The sequence below is a fragment of the Zea mays genome, chromosome 2, assembly GCF_902167145.1.
Source record: "Zea mays cultivar B73 chromosome 2, Zm-B73-REFERENCE-NAM-5.0, whole genome shotgun sequence".
NCBI lineage: Eukaryota > Viridiplantae > Streptophyta > Magnoliopsida > Poales > Poaceae > Zea > Zea mays.
This window is the reverse complement of record NC_050097.1, coordinates 216,152,281-216,171,202: the sequence shown is the minus strand read 5'-3', so window position 1 is coordinate 216,171,202 and position 18,922 is coordinate 216,152,281. Positions and strand designations below refer to the sequence as shown.

Below are 18,922 nucleotides of genomic sequence, written 5' to 3'. Positions count from 1 at the left end.
CTGTTGGAGATGCCCTAACAGATTATTTATCTAGTTTGACTAGTTAAAGTGACTAGTCAAGTTTGGTCAGTGAGAAAGCAAATTTAGAGAGTCAGATAGCTTAGCGAGTTAGATGACTAGTCTGTTGAAAAATTATTTTGTTGTTAAGTTGTCAAAATTTAGCTTGACGAACCATTTACTAGTCTTTACTAAAATTTAGCTTGACGAACCATTTGACTAGTCTTTTAGAGATGATCTAAATATATTCAAAGTGTGGCTGCGAATTACTCAGTCCATGCGGCACAGTGAATTTTCTTTTCTAAGGTCGCATTTATACCCAAGCCGTTTATGCCGACGCAATCTGCGAAATTGGCACTTCAATTTGCAATTTCATAGAAAACACAGTATTTGAAATAAAAAATAATTGTACATTACGAAAATATTCATCACGGTGAATCTGATAAATATTAATTTAAATATACCAACCGATCAGGTAATGATTTATAGAACAAACTAAAGGCGATGCAGTGCAGAACGCGCTAACATGCAATTATTATTATATTAATTGCAGCAATTAGAAGCACCACTCCTCCCCCACTCCTCTACTCCCAGGCCCCAGCCCCAGAGGACACAGGGAGGGTACAGACGGAGGCCATGACCACATAGCAGAACACGGGGAGAGAGACCGGCCGGGGGCCGGGCCCGTGACCCGTGAGGACGAGGGCAGCATCACCGGAGACGGAGACGGAGAGCGTCGGTGGGCGCGGCCGACCCAGGAGGAAATTTTCACTGCGCTATTGACTCCTGTGGTGTTGGGCCTCACTGGGCCTGGCGAGCTACGAAGCAAGAGCGTCGGTGAGAGTTGTTCGTTTTAGCTGCGCGACAGGGCGTTAACCCCAAGAGGCCCAGCGCCTCGCCGCCACCAAGCGCAGGGCCGCTACCTCCTTGCCGTCAGATCCTCCGCCCGCCGCCGCTCTTCTCTCTGTTGGGGTGCGGTGAAGACTCCTTGCTACTCGTGTCGGTGAGTGATCCTCGCTCTCTGGGACGGACGGATTTTTTTTTTGTCGTTGAAGAGTTAGTGCTGTTCTCGATCAAGCCCAAGGTCCTCTCTCTCTCTCTCTCTCTCTCTCTCTCTCTCTCTCTCTCTTAGTTGTGTTGGTTGTAGCTTGTAGCCCTTTGTGCTGCGTGGTGCTCTACTAACCCAGTCCATCAACTAACCCGTCCACGTTCAGTTAGGCTTTTCTCGTGTGTCTTATAATTACTGTAATAATTATGGCGCGGGAGTGATTTTATAATTTTTTGTGTGTTTATCTGTCAATGATCCAAGTGAACCCCTCTTCTGTCTAGTTCCTTATTAAATTTCAAGTGCATTTTGGTTTTAGGGTTTAGCGATTCTCGTCCTTGTCGGTAGTAGTTTTTAGTTGAGGCACTAGACATGATCACCAACCGAGTTTTGGTAAGATGTGTGATTCTGTCATCCCTTTTTGTTACGCTGAAAATAATTTAGCTTGAATATTTCCTTGGCAGCAAGTGTATTATCGCGAAATTGTTGTCTGGGACAACAAGAATGCCATAAGGAACCACAGATAATCGTGCGGTGGTTAACTGGTTATGGATAATGACAATGGCGATGTGGATGACCTGGGTTCAGGGTGGTTTGAAGTGAAAAAGGTAATGTTCTTCTTTACCTGTCTTATTTTGCTATGATCATCATTTTTCCGTATGTTACTGCATTGTCCTAGGCTCATTCTTACTGTTGTTGTTAACTCATCATACACAAAATTTACAGAAACATCGGTCCAGCTCAAAATACACATTGCAGAGGTCTTCAGGTGGTTCCAGCCATAAAATTCCAAACTTACTATCACGGTCAGGTGCTAACAGTGACAGTTCAAGGTGGCATGACAAACTGCAACACCCATCTCCGAGCATAAATGCTAATGTTGGTGTTGATGGGTCTGGTAGTGGAGAGACAACAAATGTTCATGGTGAAGGGTGCAATGATGTAAGCACCAGCCCCAGTGGCCTGAATAGTGGCTTAAATGCTTCAGCCTCAGAGGATAGAGTAGAAAGACTTGAAGAACTGGCGGTGGCTGAAAAAACAAGTGAATCTCCCGAAAATGATCTGGCTGATCATGCAGATCCTTCACTGCCTCATGAACCATCCACCTGTTCAGGCAGTCCTGCAAAATGCGCAGATCTTTCTCAGCATGTAAAATGTTCTCCAAAAACAGAGTCTGTAGGTGTTTTGTCCATTACTCCTGTCAAGTTTGGAGACTTTGATGAAGTTCCAGGTCTATCATTACCTTCAGATTCATACAGAGACAATAATACTTCTAGAGGCCACAGACATACTGAAGATGTTGCACATTTAAAAAATGTGCAAAAAGATGCAAGTGAACTCAAACCGGAGACAGACACTTGTACTACAATTGATGAGGCATCTCCAATTATGGTACAAGGAACAGAGACACCCAATCATGATAGTGGTTTGATAGCCTCAGTTGATTCTGTTACCCTATCCTGCTCCAAAAATGATCATGAAGTTCCAGTTACATCTTCATCTGTTCCTGTTGCTTCCATGGAAGGTAGAACGTTACTTCATGACGAAGCACCAGCTTCTGCAGATTTTGGATCTGAAACTGCTGAGAGCAAAGAAAGATTCAGGCAGAGGCTATGGTGTTTTCTTTTTGAGAATCTGAATAGGGCTGTTGATGAACTTTACCTCCTCTGTGAACTAGAATGTGACATGGAACAGATTAATGAATCCATACTTGTCCTTGAAGAAGCTATTTCTGATTTTCAAGAACTTAAATCCAGAGCAGAGCATTTTGATAATACCAAAAAATCTCCTGGTGTACCAAAGGAGGGCATGCCAATGGCTGTGAAAGCTGACCATAGGAGACCTCATGCCTTGTCTTGGGAGGTCTGTTTTCTCACTAGGCATCCTGATTTCTTGTGTTTTATTTTTCACTTCCGTGTATTATGATTCATTGACATACTACATCAGCATAGCATCTTGCACAACATGTGTATTTATATGAATATTGAATATTATCTTCACTGTGATGTGTTGCTAGATTGAGAACTCTTACAAAATTAACAGCTGCATGTTTTCCTTTCCTTCTGTGATAATTTTTTCCAGCTGTATTTCAGTGCTCTAAAGTCATGGTTGGTACATCGTATAAGCAGGTCAGAAGAATGACAAGTTCTCCACACAGGCAAGAAATACTGTCTTCATCTCTAGAGGCCTTCCAGAGAATCCAATTGGAACTGGCATGCAAGCAGGCTGGTATAGCAGCAGAAAGATTTACATCCAGCTCTTCTGAAAAAGTTTTGGGTAGTTCATCAAAGCTGACTACAGCATCGGCAACTGTTAGGAATATAAGTTTGAAAGTTGAGAGTCAGGTGAAACTTCCTGATACCAGCGTGAAAAAGATTGCTGGCGAGAAGCTAAGTAGGGATGCATTCAAGTCTGGTAAGTCGTATCCACAAAGTATGCCTTCATATTCTGCAAGGAGTAGAAGAGGGTCATTAGAACCAATCTCTGAAATAGAGAAACACACCTTTAAGAAGGACAGGGAGTTGCTAGAAAACAAATTTGACAGGCTCAAGTCAACCGATGTTGTTAAAAAGACTACAGCTCATCTTGAAAAGGAAAAGCAAATTACAGCACCTTGGAAGTCCATGGATGCCTGGAAGGAGAAAAGAAACTGGGAAGATATACTGAAATCTCCTGTACGGAGTTCTCGTGTTTCTCACTCTCCAGGTGTTGGAAGAAAAGTTACAGACCGCGCTCGTGTTCTACATGACAAGTTGATGTCTCCTGAAAAGAAAAAAAGAAGTGCTTTGGATATGAAAAAAGAAGCAGAAGAAAAGCATGCGCGTGCACTGCGAATTAGGAGTCAACTAGAGAGCGAGAGGGTTCAGAGGCTACAACGTACCTCTGAAAAGTTGCATCGTGTCAATGAGTGGCAGGCTGTACGCAGCTCAAAACTGAGAGAAGTAATGAATGCACGTCATCAACGTGGTGAATCTCGTCACGAAGCATATCTTGCTCAGGTTGCAAAAAGAGCTGGTGATGAGAGTACTAAGGTCAATGAGGTCCGTTTTATAACATCACTGAATGAAGAAAACAAGAAATTCTTGCTGAGGCAGAAACTTCATGATTCTGAGATGCGGAGAGCTGAAAAGCTACAGGTGATCAAAACAAAGCAAAAGGAGGACACTGCAAGGGAAGAAGCTGTTTTGGAGCGAAGGAAGTTCCTTGAAGCTGAGAAGATGCAACGCCTTGCTGAAATACAGCGCAAGAAAGAAGAAGCTATTTTCAGAAGAGAAGAGGAGCGCAAAGCATCTAGTGCTGCACGGGAAGCAAGGGCTGCAGAACAACAACGTCGAAAAGAGATAAGAGCAAAAGCGCAACAAGAGGAAGCTGAACTTTTAGCCCAAAAGTTAGCTGAAAAACTTCGTGAAAGTGAGCAGCGGCGCAAGTATTACCTAGAACAAATACGAGAGCGAGCCTCAATGGATCTTAGGGATCAGCCTTCACCTTTTCAGCGTCGCTTTCCAAGTAAAGATTGCCAAAACCGTTCTAGTTCTGCTAACAGCGGAGAAGATTCACAGACAACTGGCAATTCCAGTGCTGCAGATTCTATGGTTAAGTCATCGAATAATGCACAGATAAAACGAAGGATTAAAAAGATTCGCCAGAGATTAATGGCTCTAAAGCATGAATTTATTGAACCATCCATAGGTGAAAGTACAGGAATCACGCACAGGTCTGGTCTTGGAGCTGCCAAAGCTAAGCTAAGTAGATGGCTTCAAGACCTTCAGAGACTTCGTCAAGCTAGAAAAGAAGGTGCTGCCAGTATTGGATTGATTGTCAGTGACATAGCGAAGGTACTTCTCATGCATCATAATCATGCATTGTTTATACTATAGTAACTATGTTTGCTAATACCATTTTTTTCTTTATTTTGGTTTAGTATTTAGAAGGGAAGGATCTTGAGCTGCATGCATCAAGACAAGTTGGTTTGCTTGACTTTATTGCGTCTGCATTACCTGCGTCACATACTTCAAAGCCTGGAGCTTGTCAAGTCACTGTCTACCTTTTGCGCCTGTTGAGAGTGTTGCTCTCACTTCCAGCTAATCGAACTTATTTTCTAGTACAAAATCTTTTACCCCCAATTATTCCCATGCTATCAGCATCACTGGAGAATTATATTAAGGTGGCAGCATCCAACTCTGGAAGTTCAAATCTTTTGTCTAATAAAACATCAGCTGAGACTACAGAGTCATCGGGTGAAGTGTTAGATGGATTTTTATGGACTGTGGCCATGATCGTTGGCCATGTACACATCAATGGTGAACAACTTCAAATGCAGGGAGGTTTGATAGAACTGATTGTAGCTTATCAAATAATTCATCGTCTGCGAGATCTGTTTGCACTTTATGATAGGCCACAGGTGGAAGGATCCCCACTCCCATCATCTATACTGTTTGGCCTCAACCTTTTGTCCGTATTAACATCCAAACCGGGAAATTTCTCTACTATCGATTGGGAGTCCTGCAAATGCAGGACACTAGGTGGAAATATAGTGCAAGAATATGAATATCTTAGTTCACAGGACAGTTTGGGGTGTCAATCAATGACACTTGATCAGTTTGGTGATGCCAAATCGCCAACCATATACAGTGAACTGGCTGAAGATAGCAAATCCTGTAAACAACATGACTTGAGCATTCCTGTGGACAGAAAATTGGTTGATGAAGCTAGTAAAGACTTGTTAGTGATGGCTGCTGGCCTGAACAACTCAGCAATGCAACCATCTGATTTGGGCATTACTACAGAGAAGCATTCTGGAAATCCTAGCCAGGGAGATGAAAATAACACAGTGGACAGTTTTCTTGAAGGAAGAAAGACGAATAATGTATGTGCATTGTATAGTAGTTCAGGAAAAGGCAATGAGATGAACCTTAAGCAGCCTGCAATGCTCTTACTTTCTGCACTGGCTGAGACTGGCCTTGTTACTCTACCATCACTTTTGACTGCTGTGTTGCTCCAGGCAAACAACAACAGGTCATCATCAGAGCAGGTTTGTCCACCGGCTGTATTGTGCAATGTTGTTTTGTTTTGAGTTTTTTTTTTGTGCTGTCTGCAAACTAAATACATGTATAGATCTAATTTTTTTCCCACACATTTAGATTATTTGATATGCCTAGCAATGAGTATACCACATAATCAAAATAGGTACTTTGTGTTCTTGTAACAAAAATGTTAAAATGGTGTGTACACGTTTACTAGTGTGTTTTTATCTCTTAGGCTTTCGTTTCAACATAAGCAGAAACATGAGTTTTGACGCCATGAGAATTTATCTTCTTCTGTAGTTAGCAGAGCAAATCTTGCATTTTTATTGCATTTTATGGATTTTGCGGGGGAAACTAAATAACTCAATTTTCAGACATTGGCGATTCTTCCATCAAATTTTGAAGAAGTAGCCACTGGTGTATTGAAAGTTTTGAATAATATGGCACGTTTGGATATAACCCTTTTGCAGCACATGCTGGTAAGTGTTCTTCATGAAAAGAAGGATGGATGTTATTCACAGACCGAAATCAATGTAGTCTCAGGCGTACTTAAACTCACCTACTTTCTTACACTAATCATTGGTCATGGTAACGTTATAAAATTAGTTACATACAGGTTCCAGGCATAATTTTCTGTCTGGAGAACCCCACAATATGGCTATGGGAATCTTTAAAATATCACATGTTTTTACCTCCATAAGTTTGTTTTCTTACTGGTTATGCGTTATTTTCAGTCTAGATCAGATCTAAAGATGGAGTTCTTCCATTTAATCAGCTTCCTTTTGAGTCATTGCATGAACAAATGGAGAGTGCCAAACGATCAGGTGTGTTTATCTATTCCCAACATGAGTTTTCTGTGGTCTTTTTTAACTTTAAAATATCCATTTTCAATTACTTTTCCACCTGTTTTGCACATTCAGTTCTTCCTTGTCTATTAAGACAGCAAGTTGCACCAATTACTTTTAACTTGTTTTGCACATTCAGACATTCAGTTACTTTCAACTTGTTTTGGTGCAATATATTCTACTAGTTTTGGTTGCACCAATTACTTTTAACTTGTTTTGCACATTCAGTTACTTTCAACTTGTTTTGGTGCAATATATTCTACTAGTTTTGCACATTCAATTCTTGTCTATAATGGTAGCAAGTTCCACCTGTGTAGTTTGCCGTATATCTGACTACGTGGCAGTTTTTGTCACTTTAGGAGGCATTAGAATATAGTTACTAGTTTTTTATTAACTATGATCTTGATACTACTCGTACTTGAACAAATGTAATCTCTTTTTAATCAACTATGGTCTTAATACTATCTTTACTTCTTGAACAGGCATTTTACATTAGAAATATGACTAAAATAGTGTGCATATATTTGTTATAAAAAGAGTGTGCATATAAAACGTTCCACCTTATAATGTCCATTATGAATGCATGTTGTAGGAAGTTGATGACTTGGGGAGTTGGGGTACTGGATCATGTTATAGTTTCTGCCAGGCTTGACCATTTGTGACCCTTTTGGATATTATTACCAAGAAATTTGGACATACTGCCATTTTACACCTGAATCTCATGGTTGACTATTTATTGCACTTTCCTTCTGAAATGGCTGCTTTTTTACAACTGCACTTTTTGTTCGCTCCCCTGTTCTCAGGTTTAAGGATTTGTGCTTATTTTTTAGGTTGGTTTGCTGCTTCTAGAGTCTCTGCTACTTCTTGGCTACTTTTCTTTGTTCCATGCTGGGAACCAAGCTGTTCTTCGGTGGGGAAAGAGTCCCACTATACTTCACAAGGTAAATAGTTGTTTCTGTAGCCATGCCCCTTCAACTTATGTGAGTTGTCGTGCAAAAAATCTGATGAGTTAGAAAACAGGTGTGCGACCTGCCATTTGTTTTCTTCAGCGACCCCGAGTTGATGCCCATCTTGGCTGCTGCTCTGATCGCTGTTTGCTACGGTTGCGATCAGAACCTAAGCGTTGTACAGCAGGAAATAAGCACGGATATGCTGCGCTGCTTGCTCAAGTCCTGCCAAACTTCAGGATCAAATTCTCCAGATTCCATTGCTGTGGATGGTTCTGGAAACAATTCCACTGAAAGCATTCTGGATATCAGGAACTCACAGGGTGACATCCCAACAAGGTCAAGCCGCAAAATTGGACGGCCAGTTATTGGGAAGGGTGTTTCAGGGGGTATCAGATTCAACAGAAATAAGGTTCAGAAGGATGGTAGGGGAACAAGAGCAATTGACGATGGGCCTCTGAAGCAAAGAGCTCAAGAAGCTGCATCGAACTTCATGTTGCATAGAAAGATCCCAGCTTCTTTTTTGGACAGAGCCGAGGAGTTCTTCTGCAGTGAGACATGAAATCGGCCCTGTGGTTCGCCTAACTTGTATGGCACGAGCTACTGAATTTACTGTTTTGCAAGGATGGTGTTTCCTGACCTGATATTTTGATCGAATCTGTAGTCTACAGATTAAAAAAATGAGTCATGTACGGAAACGAATGCACTGTTTGTACAGAAACACAGAAGAAAAAACTGATAAGAGAATCTGATTTCGTATGAAAGAAAGGAACTGTCCATAATTTACTTAGTCTTTATTAATTTTGAAAATGCTACATGTTCTGTAGCTTGGAGGGTGGTGACCACTGACCACCAAATCGTCTATTTCGTGATTTTATTAAAATATAAAATAAACTACGGTAAAAAATATACGGAATATCTAATTTGGAGCTCAGATGAGTGAGTTAAGTTTTCAGGAAGGCTTTATGTCTTGCATAAGTCGGAACCTTACATGACCGTTTCCGTTTGTTGGGACACCAACTTTTATATGTATGCATCTAGGTTAGTCCAAACTCTTTCTAAACTCTTCAAAAGAAACACAGTTGAAAGAGAACTCTTCAAAACTCGTGATAAATTCAAATATTTATTTCTTGAGAGTTTTTTATGGGATAAAACCATGCACTCTATATATATTAGAGGATTAAGGTCGATTGAGGGATCCAACATACAATCAGATAAAAGCCAATTTACTAACTTTTTTGTCCTTCCTTCCGTCCATCATGTTGTGATTCATCTCTTGATTCGACGATCAAGGATGACACCCTAGGTTTGTCCTTCGATCTAGGGCAATCCGATGACGTCCTTGTCTCGACAGGCTCCCTCTCGAACGAGAACTTCAACAAACTATGAGATAATCAAGAGTGAGAATGTGAAACTCAAGGAAGATTTAAAGAAGCTATCGACCAAGAGTAGCAAGTAGCATTGTCATAGATTTAGAAAACAAAGATCATGCAATGGCTCATTACAATGAAAATCTAACCGAAGAAACCAAGAAGTTAGAGTTAGTGAAGAATCATCTCACCACAGGATCACAAAAGTTTACTAGAAGCCAATACCTCTAAAGTGAACTTCTTATGAACGTGTTTCTGAAGATGGATTGAAGTGGTATTGGATATGAAAGGATCACGATGCCCAAGAGGGGGGTGAATTTGGCTTTTCTAAAAATTAACACTAATTAAAACCTAAGCAAGAGCTAAGCAAGAGCCCAACTTCACCCCAACAACTAGCACTAAGAATATAATACTAGAAATGCAACAATGCTAAGACAATACTTCAAATACTTGCTAAATACACAATGTAAAGTGCTTAAATTAAGTGCGGAATGTAAAGCAAGGTTTAGAAGACTCCTCCAATTTTTCCCGAGGTATCGAAGAGTCGGCACTCTCCACTAGTCCTCGTTGGAGCACCCGCGCAAGGGTATCGCTCCCCCTTGGTCCTCGCAAGAACCAAGTGCTCACTACGAGATGATCCTTTGCCACTCCGGCGCGGTGGATCCCTCGAGACCGCTTACAAACTTGAGTCGGGTCACCAACAAGATCTTCACGGTGATCACCGAGCTCCCAACGCCACCAAGTCGTGATGCCGATCACCAAGAGTAACAAGCCATAGACTTTCGCTTGACCAAGAGAAGCCTAATGCAAGTGGTGTGTGCTCTAGGTGGCTCTCGCTAGCGCTAATGAGGAACAAACGCGGATTAAGATTCTCTAATCTCCTCACTAGGCTTTTGGTGCTTGCAATGCTTTAGCAATGTGCTGGAATAAATGTGGAGTGCAAGACATTGAATATGGTGGGTGGAAGGGGTATAAATAGCCCTCACCCACCAACTAGCCGTTACAGGCAACTTTCTGCGCACTAGCGCACCGGACAGTCCGGTGCGCCACCGGTGCGCCAACGGTCGTTTCCAACGGCTAGTTCTGACAGCTAGCTGTTGGACTCATGGCACACCGGACAGTGAACAGTCACTGTCCGGTGCACACCGGACAGTCCGGTGCGATGTCCGGTGCGCTGTCCGGTGCGCCACTAAAATTCTTCTCTGAAACCTGCGCTCTCGGGTTTCTGGGTGGAGAAGGATCTTCCCCGGGCCAGCCAGGCCCCACCTGGCAGAGGGTGCACCGGACAGTCCGGTGCACACCGGACATTCCGGTGCCCCAGGGCCAGAAACCCTAACTCTTGTTTTTCAGCTGATTTTCAAATCGGTTTTCGTTCTAACTTGTGAGTGAGTTCTAGAGTGACACCTAGCACTGTATGTGAGTGTGATTGTGCACCAACACTACACTAGAACTCTCTTGGTCAAACTACTCATCGACAACCCCTCTTTATAGTACGGCTAAAAGAGAATAAAAGACCTAACTAAATCGCGAGTGTCCACATCTCCTTGACACTCGGACTCCGTAGACCTTCGCCTTTTGTTTCGTCGTTTTAGTCGTCGCTTCGAGTTCTTATCTCTGGGATTGTTTTCACCGTTGTAGTACTTCTACCTGTCATGCGACCTAACTTGCCATTTGTCTCTGCAAAACATACGTTAGTCACATATAATACTACGTTGTCATTAATCACTAAAACCAACCAGGGGCCTAGATGCTTTCAATCTCCCCCTTTTTGGTGATTGATGACAACCCTACAAGTTTTGTGAGAGTAGTTTGTTTTGAAGTTTCTGTCAATAGAAAGGATGGTTAGTTATACTCAGTAATTTTTGACAGAAAGAATGTGTATCATACTAATAAGAGTGAGCGCATACACATCATAAGATTCTTGTTCATATAAAAGTGAAGTTAAATCAATGAAACAAGAACTTAGAAGACTGGTGATAAAATGTAAGGTGAAAACATAATACACACAGTCAATCATAAGCAACAAGAGTATATATCGAGTTTGTGAGCCAAAAACATCAAGCTAGTACAGAGAGCAGCAAGCACATATATTACATCAAAATGACTCTCTACTAACTCTCTAACTCCCCTAGCTCTCACAACTCATATCTCTCCCCCTTTGGTGTCAAACACCAAAAGGGCACCCGAACCTAAACACCTGAAGCGGGAGGAGGAGGCGGGGGCGCATCCGGTCGCGGTCGAGGCAGCAGAGCGAACGCCGGCGGGGGGTCAAAGTCAGTCTCTGATCCAGGATCTGCGGTAGAAGCTGGAGCTGGTACTGACTCGGACTGAGGCCGCGCTACAGGAGCTGCCGGAACAGAAGTGGTCACAGATACTGCCACAGCAGTAGTGGTAACAGCAGATGCTGGTGGCACTGGCGGCTGCGGGCAGACAGAGCTGAGAACCGGAGAGGTGAAAGCCAAAGTGACCGGTCGGAGCGAAGAGGGACCAACAGAAGGAATAGGGGGTCCGGTCTGAATCGCTGGCACAACTGGAGCCTGAAGCGAAGGAGGTGGAGCAGACTGAACTGGGGGAACTGAGACACCAGAATGCTGTAGCATAAGAGCCATGAATGCCCTGCTCTCAGCCCGATCCTGGAGTAGCTGCTGCTGAAGCGCATCCTGCCTGTCCTGCATGTTCTGAAACATCGAGAGCATCCTCTCGGATAACCGGGCCTGCTCGGCTGCCAGGTGAGCCTGCTGCTGAGTGATAGACTGGAGAATCGAAGCCTGGGCGTTCGGGTTACCCGAATATTTCGGGTCGGGTAATCCGGGTAATTAAAATTTCGGGTTTCAGAAAGTATTACCCGAATTTGCTCTGGGTATTATAGTACCCGACACTTTGGGTACCCGACACTTCGGGTTCGGGTTTCGGGTACTCCCGAAGTAACCAAATTTTAAAAACAGTTGCTATTCAGAGCAGAACACTCACCAGAGCACTCGGCAATAAAATTTTAACGAAGGTTGAGATCCTGCTGGTGCCATTTGAGACCAAAATAACCAGAAACAAAACCAGTCCGACTTGAACTCTCGCAAGATTTTTCTAGGCTTTGTTGAGCAGCGTGTCACAAAAAGACATTTGATCACCACTCTATAATCAGCACCATTACGGCATTACAATTTACACTAGTGATATAATGCAAAGCCATGTAGCCGGATTCCACTTGACATCCCCTTTTGCTCCTTCGGAATCAGAACCTGATCCCGGGGTCACACCAGGCTGGCGGCACTGCGAGCCTGCTCGATTCGATTAGGGTGGGTTACTGGTGAGGGCGTGAGGCAGTGGCAACCTGGTCCTGGATGGCGTGGCCGACCGGCGTGGTGGGCGACTCGGCGTCCAGGATCCCCGGCGAGCTCTGGCTGTGGCTGGACGTGGAGCCTGCTGGTGCTGGCTGCTGCGGTTGGACGTGGAGCCCTGGCTGCTGGCTGCCTGGCTGTGGCAGTGCGGCTGGACGTGGAGCTGGATCCTGCTGCTGGCGGGTGGCGGCGCTGGCGCTCTGGCGGCGTCTGAAGGCTGGACCGCCTGTACCGCTGGTCAGGAAGAAGGCGGCGTCTGCGTCTGCGTGTGATGGCCTGACACAGTGACACCTAGGGTTTGCGGCGGTGTGCGCTGGTGGGCCTGGGCCGGCCGGGCGGCCGGTGTCACGGTGTGGACAGTGGTCAGTGGGCCGTGGGTGTTTGCGGACTTGGACTGTAGCATGTAGGAATTTCGGGTATGGGTTATTCGGGTACCGGTTTGCGCTACCCGAATTACCCAGAATAATTTCGGGTTTCACAAATTAGTACCCAAAATTCCCGAAAAAATTTCGGGTACCCGATATTACGGGTTCGGGTTCAGGTTTTTCGGGTTCGGGTAACGGGTAACGGGTTTTTTGCCCAGTCCTAAGAGCAGGGTCCATAGCCGGAGGGGCAGCAGGGGCAGCACTAGAACTCCCAGCCTCATGATCATGTGAGCGTGGAGGCATAGGAGGCGGAGGAGGAACCCCAAAATCATCATCATCATCATCATCAACTGCTGTATCCTGAGTGTCGAACTGATGAAGAGCTGCATCCTCGGCCTGAGAGTCAAAAACAGGAGCAGAAGCTGGCACAGGAGTCTCAGGCGCAGGACGGTAGGATCCAAAAACGAGGCGTGAGGCCTCAAGTGTGCCCTGAAACCGAGGAGGCTGAATCAGCTGCGCAAAGAAGTGGCATAAGTAGTGAGCATATGGCAACTGGCGACGAGCACGAATCCCATCCAAAACGGTGTCCTCGATCTCACAAATAAGGAAGTCCATGACGTCAAACTCAGAGTGAGAGACCAGGGCACCAAGGAGCCAGAGCTGGATATGTGTGGTAACCTCCCTGTATCCCATCCTCGGCAGAAGAGTCCGTCTGATAAGCTCAAATAAATACTTGGCTGCTGTAGTAAAGTCTGCCGGTGAACGTCGCGACCCATCTGAAAAGGGCGGGCGGAACAGAGCCGCGACGTGAGCTGTACCCGAAGCCACACCGCCGTGAGGGCGACGAGGAGGGTCAGAAGTGCCGTAGCAGAGGCTGTGAAGACGAGTCGTCGACTCGGGAAATTCAAAGAGCTGGCGGATCTGACTGGCAGTAATGGTGACATCCTCTCGCTCAAAACGAAACCTCATCCAGTGATGATCCGGGTCTATCCATACAGAGGCGTAGAAGACTCGTACCCACTCCTCAACATACCTGCCGCTGGTAGTCAAAAGGGTTAGAAGGCCAGGCAGATATGTGAGGTGCGCCTCAGAGTCAGCACCGGCTGCAAGCAGAAAGGCTGGAAGATCCAAAAGCTGGTGCACTTGCAGAGCTATCTGAGCAGACATCTGAGCTCTGAAAAACGACTCTTGAATACGTGTGCTGAATAAGTCAACTGATGCAGGGTCCCTCTGAGCTGGTAACCAAGACTCCACAGGTACGTATCTGAACCTACGTACCCGTGCCACTGTAGCACGCTGAAGGTCAAAAAGTCTGGGATCCACAGCAAGTGGTTGTACCTCAGTCTTATCGCGCTCCCGGAAACGAGGTGGAGGGACAGGAGGAGCTGAAGCGGGAGCGGGAGGAGGAGCAGTGGAAGCTGGCGTAGTGGAGGTAGCGGGTATGGCTGTGGTGGTGGATGGCGCAACAGGGGTGACGGGAGCAGGCAGAGTGGGTGGTGGAGTGGAAGCAGTGGTGTGAGTGGAGGAGCGAGGCCGGGAGGCGAGACGACGAACACAGTATGCAATCTGATCTGACGGAGTCTGCGGCTGATCTCCAAGCTCGGCCTGCTGAAAGGGAAATGTGCCCTTGGGCCATTTCTAAGTATTTTGGTGATTGAGTGCAAACACAAGGGCTTAAATGTGAAAATATGCTCATGGATGAACAAAGTGCAAATCTAGAGAAAAGGTATGTTTCTAAGTCTTAGTACATTGGTTTTGTGTACTAATATATTTGTCTAAGTGTTAGAAACAGATAGAAGAAGAGAAGAGAAGACTTGGCTGTGTACAGCCAAGGGGCTGCTTCGGTCTGGGGCACCGGACTGTCCGGTGGTGCACCGGACAGTGTCCGGTGGTGCACCGGACAGTGTCCGGTGCGCCAGGCTGCCTCGGCCGAAGAGGCCGCTCTCGGGTTTTTCTCCGGCGACTTCGGCTAAAATTCACCGGACTGTCCGGTGTGCACCGGACTGTCCGGTGAGCCAACGGTCGGCCGGGCCAACGGTCGGCCGCGCGATCGGCGCGCGACACGTGGCCGAGCCAACGGTCGGAAAGATACACCGGACTGTCCGGTGTGCACCGGACATGTCCGGTGCGCCAACGGTGCGCAGATCTGACTCTGACAGCAACGGTCGGATGCGCTGTTTAAGGAAACAAATCGGGCACCGGACAGTGTCTGGTGTGCACCGGACTGTCCGGTGCGCCACGAGACAGAAGGCAAAGATGGCCTTCCAGATTTGTTCCCAACGGCTCCTAGCTGCCTTGGGGCTATAAAAGGGACCCCTAGGCGCATGGAGGAGTACACCAAGCATTCCTACAACTCTTCTAAGCACCAAGACATCAATCTCACGCATTCGTTTCATTGTGATAGCATATAGAGCTCTTGTGGAGTTGTGAACTCTTTGTGTTGCGTTGCGAGCTCTTGTTGCGACTTGTGTGCGTGTTGTTGCTCTGATTTTCGAGTCTTGTGTGCGTTGCTCATTCCCACCTTACTCCGTATTTCTTTGTGAACTCAATTGTAAGGGCGAGAGACTCCAAGTTGTGGAGATTCCTCGAAAACGGGAAAAGATCAAAGGAAAGAAAAACACCGTGGTATTCAAGTTGATCATTGGATCACTTGAGAGGAGTTGAGTGCAACTCTCGTCCGTTGGGACGCCACAACGTGGAGTAGGCAAGTTTTGTACTTGGCCGAACCACGGGATAACCACCGTGTCAACTCTGTGATTGCTTTCTTGTGGTTATTGTGTTTTGACTCCTCTCTAGCCACTTGGCCATACCTGTGCTAACTCTTAACAAGTTTTTGTGGCTTAAGTTTTTGAAGTTTTACAGGATCACCTATTCACCCCCCCCTCTAGGTGCTCTCACCTGCGCAGCGGCTGCTGCTGCACGGGCTGCTTTGTCCGTACGCCGCTTCTTGCGGCCTTCCTGCTGCTCCAAGTAAATTGTCTTGCCCTTGACCTGCCTGAAGGGACGACGAGGATCCTCATCATCGCCTCCCCCTGGCGCCGACACATTCTTCGTGCGTGGCATCCTGAACTGATGACTGCAAATGAGAGAGAATGACTAAGCACAGATCGATAGTATCCGATAGAAATAGCAAAGGATGAGATGACTACCTGGAAAGCTCACACGAGAGGTGACGATCCAGGCAGGACAGGAGACGACACACGGGCAATCAAGGTCACTGAAATGACAGAAGAGGTGAGCACGTATTAGTCACATAGTCATAAGTATATGAAATGTGAATAAATACATACACAGAGAAATATGGCACAGGAAACACGAGATGAGACGATCGAGAGGTCAAACGACGTGAAAACGACGTTTGAACGATACACAGTGCCATAGGAGGTTTGAAATTTGAATTGAGGCACGAAACGACATGGAATTGAGTCGATACTTCACGAATAGGTTTGTATAGATGTATATGAGTGAAGTGTGTGCTTGGTTTGAATTTAGGCGAAGAAAAAGAGATTTGGGCACTCGGCTCGGAAACGATCGCTCGAATCGGGGAATTTGGTGAAATTTAAGCCTGGAATCTCGGATTGGCGTGAAATTTGGCAAGTATGTTACTGGAAGTGTTATGAAGGTGCCTGAAAAATTTGGGTTCAATTGGAGCATTTTTGGCTGGTTTGGGCATTTCACCGAACACTTGGCGTGCAGTGAATTAGGTTTTGGGAGATTGAGTCAATTTAGGTTGTGAATGTGGGGGATAGATATCCCCTGGGTCCACTAAAGAAGTAAAAGGCCTCACGAAAGGCCCAAGGGCCCAATAATTCGTAAGGTCATTCTTTCGTGGGCCTAGGGAAAGACAACCAACAAAGAAAAGAAGACGTGAGACTGATTAGTGCAAACCCAGACGGCCCACAACGTCGAACGAATGAATCGCAACAGAGACCCGACTTTCCCGCGCTAAAGCCCACATGCAACAGAGTCATGCGAGGATAAGTCGGCAAGGGTTACGTAGGGATAAACTCAAGAGGTTCACTATCTTTTAGCTACTTGTTGTTATCATACTCACGTGTACTGCCCCACGGTCGAGTATATAAGACCTAGGGGGCACCCCTTCAGAACGATCGACCCTGTTCTACTTAGCCACCCACATAAACTCTCTGCGTCCTCTATCTGGAGAACCCTCTTGTAACCACGCTCATATACTCACCAGGACGTAGGGTTTTACGCACATCTAAGCGGCCCGAACCTGCAAATCTTGTCCACTGTCCCTCGTGCGACCGGCACGAACCATTTTGCTACAGTCGTTGACACCGTCCTACTCCTAAAAACACCTTGAGGGGCAACCCCGGGTGTGCGGTCGGACCCAAAACACCGACAGTGAAACCCTCCCAAAGGGAGCTAGAAACCTGCAGGGATACTCAATGGGCACATTGGAACACATTCCACCATTTGGATTCACTGGATTTGACAGAAATTTGATTTGGGCACAAAAAGGGTGGAGAGGGGTCTCACAGCAGGAATAGACAAAGAGAAAAAGAGGGAAAGAGAGAGCAGAGGATGCTCACCGGAGAGGGAAGGAGAGGAGCACGTGGTCGCCGTAGGATCGCCGGAGAGGAGGGAGGTCACCAGCGACGGGGGGAAAGCGCCAGAGACAGAGAGAGGATGCTGGCAGGGGAGAAGAAATGAGCCTGGGCTCGGGCTCGGGCAGAGAAGAGTTTTTTAAAAACGAGTATGGGCGCACCGGACAGTCTACAGTGCCTGTTTGGTGCACACCGGACAGCGCACAGTAGCTGTCCGGTGAACCACCGGACAGCGCACAGAGAAAGAAGTTTTAGCGCGCGGCTGCCGGTGCACCGGACATTGCACAGTGCAGTGTCCGGTGCACACCGGACTGTCCGGTGAGCCCAGACAGAGGGAAGTTTGGAAAATTTTGAATTTTTATATCTAATTTCCAACCAAACCAAATCCCAACTTATAATCACACAAAATAACACTTGTTGGGACAGGTATTGGCACCCTCATATACTTTTCAAAAATATTTTGCCATAGGCTAGATAGTTTTTTAGAGAAAATAGGCAAATGGTGAAATTTGCATTTTGGCTTGCACTAGGGGTTTTCATGAGTGATTTGAGTGTTGAATACTCCCCCTTAGTGCAGTACCTCATGCATATTTCAAGAACCAACAATTGCATAACAAGTAAGAATTTAAGTGCTAAAAGCTTAAAACTAAGACTTGTCAAGTTTGACCCGAGTTAAGCTTTTTCAGTCGCTTTGTTGGCGGTTATCTCAACTAGGTTAGACAAGCCCTAGATGCAATACAAGAAATTTAAACATGCAATGCAAGCTTGACAACATCATTTGACATTTTACATAAAATTTCTGAGATCAAGAATATTTAGTTCATTCCTCAACATGCAAAAGTGGGTCTTATCAAGTGGCTTAGTGAAAATATCCGCTAATTGATCTTCCGACCTCACTCCTTCTAAAATGATATCTCCTTTAGCAACATGATCTCTAAGGAAGTGATGACGGATATCTATGTGCTTGGTGCGAGAGTGTTGTACAGGGTTATTAGCAATTTTAACAGCACTCTCATTATCACACAACAAAGGTACCTTTTCTAGAACTACGCCATAGTCTAGAAGAGTTTGTTTCATATATAAAATTTGTGTGCAACAAGCACCTGCGGCAATGTATTCCGCTTCGGCAGTTGACAAGGCAACACTATTTTGCTTTTTGGATATCCATGATACTAGTGATCTACCAAGCAGATGGCATCCCCCAGAAGTACTTTTCCTATCAATTTTGCAACCGGCATAATCCGAATCGGAATAGCCAATTAAATCAAAAGTAGCTCCTTTGGGATACCACAGACCAACGCTTGTGGTGTGCCTGAGATACCTAAGAATTCTCTTAACAGCGCGAAGATGAGCTTTCTTAGGATTAGATTGAAATCTAGCACACATGCAGACACTAAACATAATATTGGGCCTAGATGCGGTAAGG

General features: G+C 45.5%; 1 protein-coding gene across 2 annotated transcripts; it reads left to right on the top strand.

The window, feature by feature from the left end:
* Positions 1–475: 475 nt before the first annotated feature.
* Positions 476–8,648, top strand: LOC100285025 (uncharacterized). 2 transcript variants are annotated; one of them, XR_561752.3, is made up of 10 exons: positions 476–1,000; positions 1,507–1,650; positions 1,769–2,905; positions 3,172–4,878; positions 4,965–6,074; positions 6,441–6,545; positions 6,801–6,890; positions 7,504–7,635; positions 7,742–7,852; positions 7,932–8,648. XR_561752.3 is itself a non-coding variant. In NM_001361362.1 (9 exons), the coding sequence occupies exons 2-9, from the start codon at positions 1,591–1,593 to the stop codon at positions 8,418–8,420; spliced, it is 4,809 nt and encodes a 1,602-aa protein (NP_001348291.1). In that variant the 5' UTR covers positions 612–1,000; positions 1,507–1,590; the 3' UTR covers positions 8,421–8,643. The 2 variants fall into 2 exon arrangements, 1 of the variants encoding a protein (NP_001348291.1); NM_001361362.1 differs by lacking the exon at positions 7,504–7,635 and having other exon boundaries at positions 612–1,000; positions 7,932–8,643.
* Positions 8,649–18,922: the final 10,274 nt, after the last annotated feature.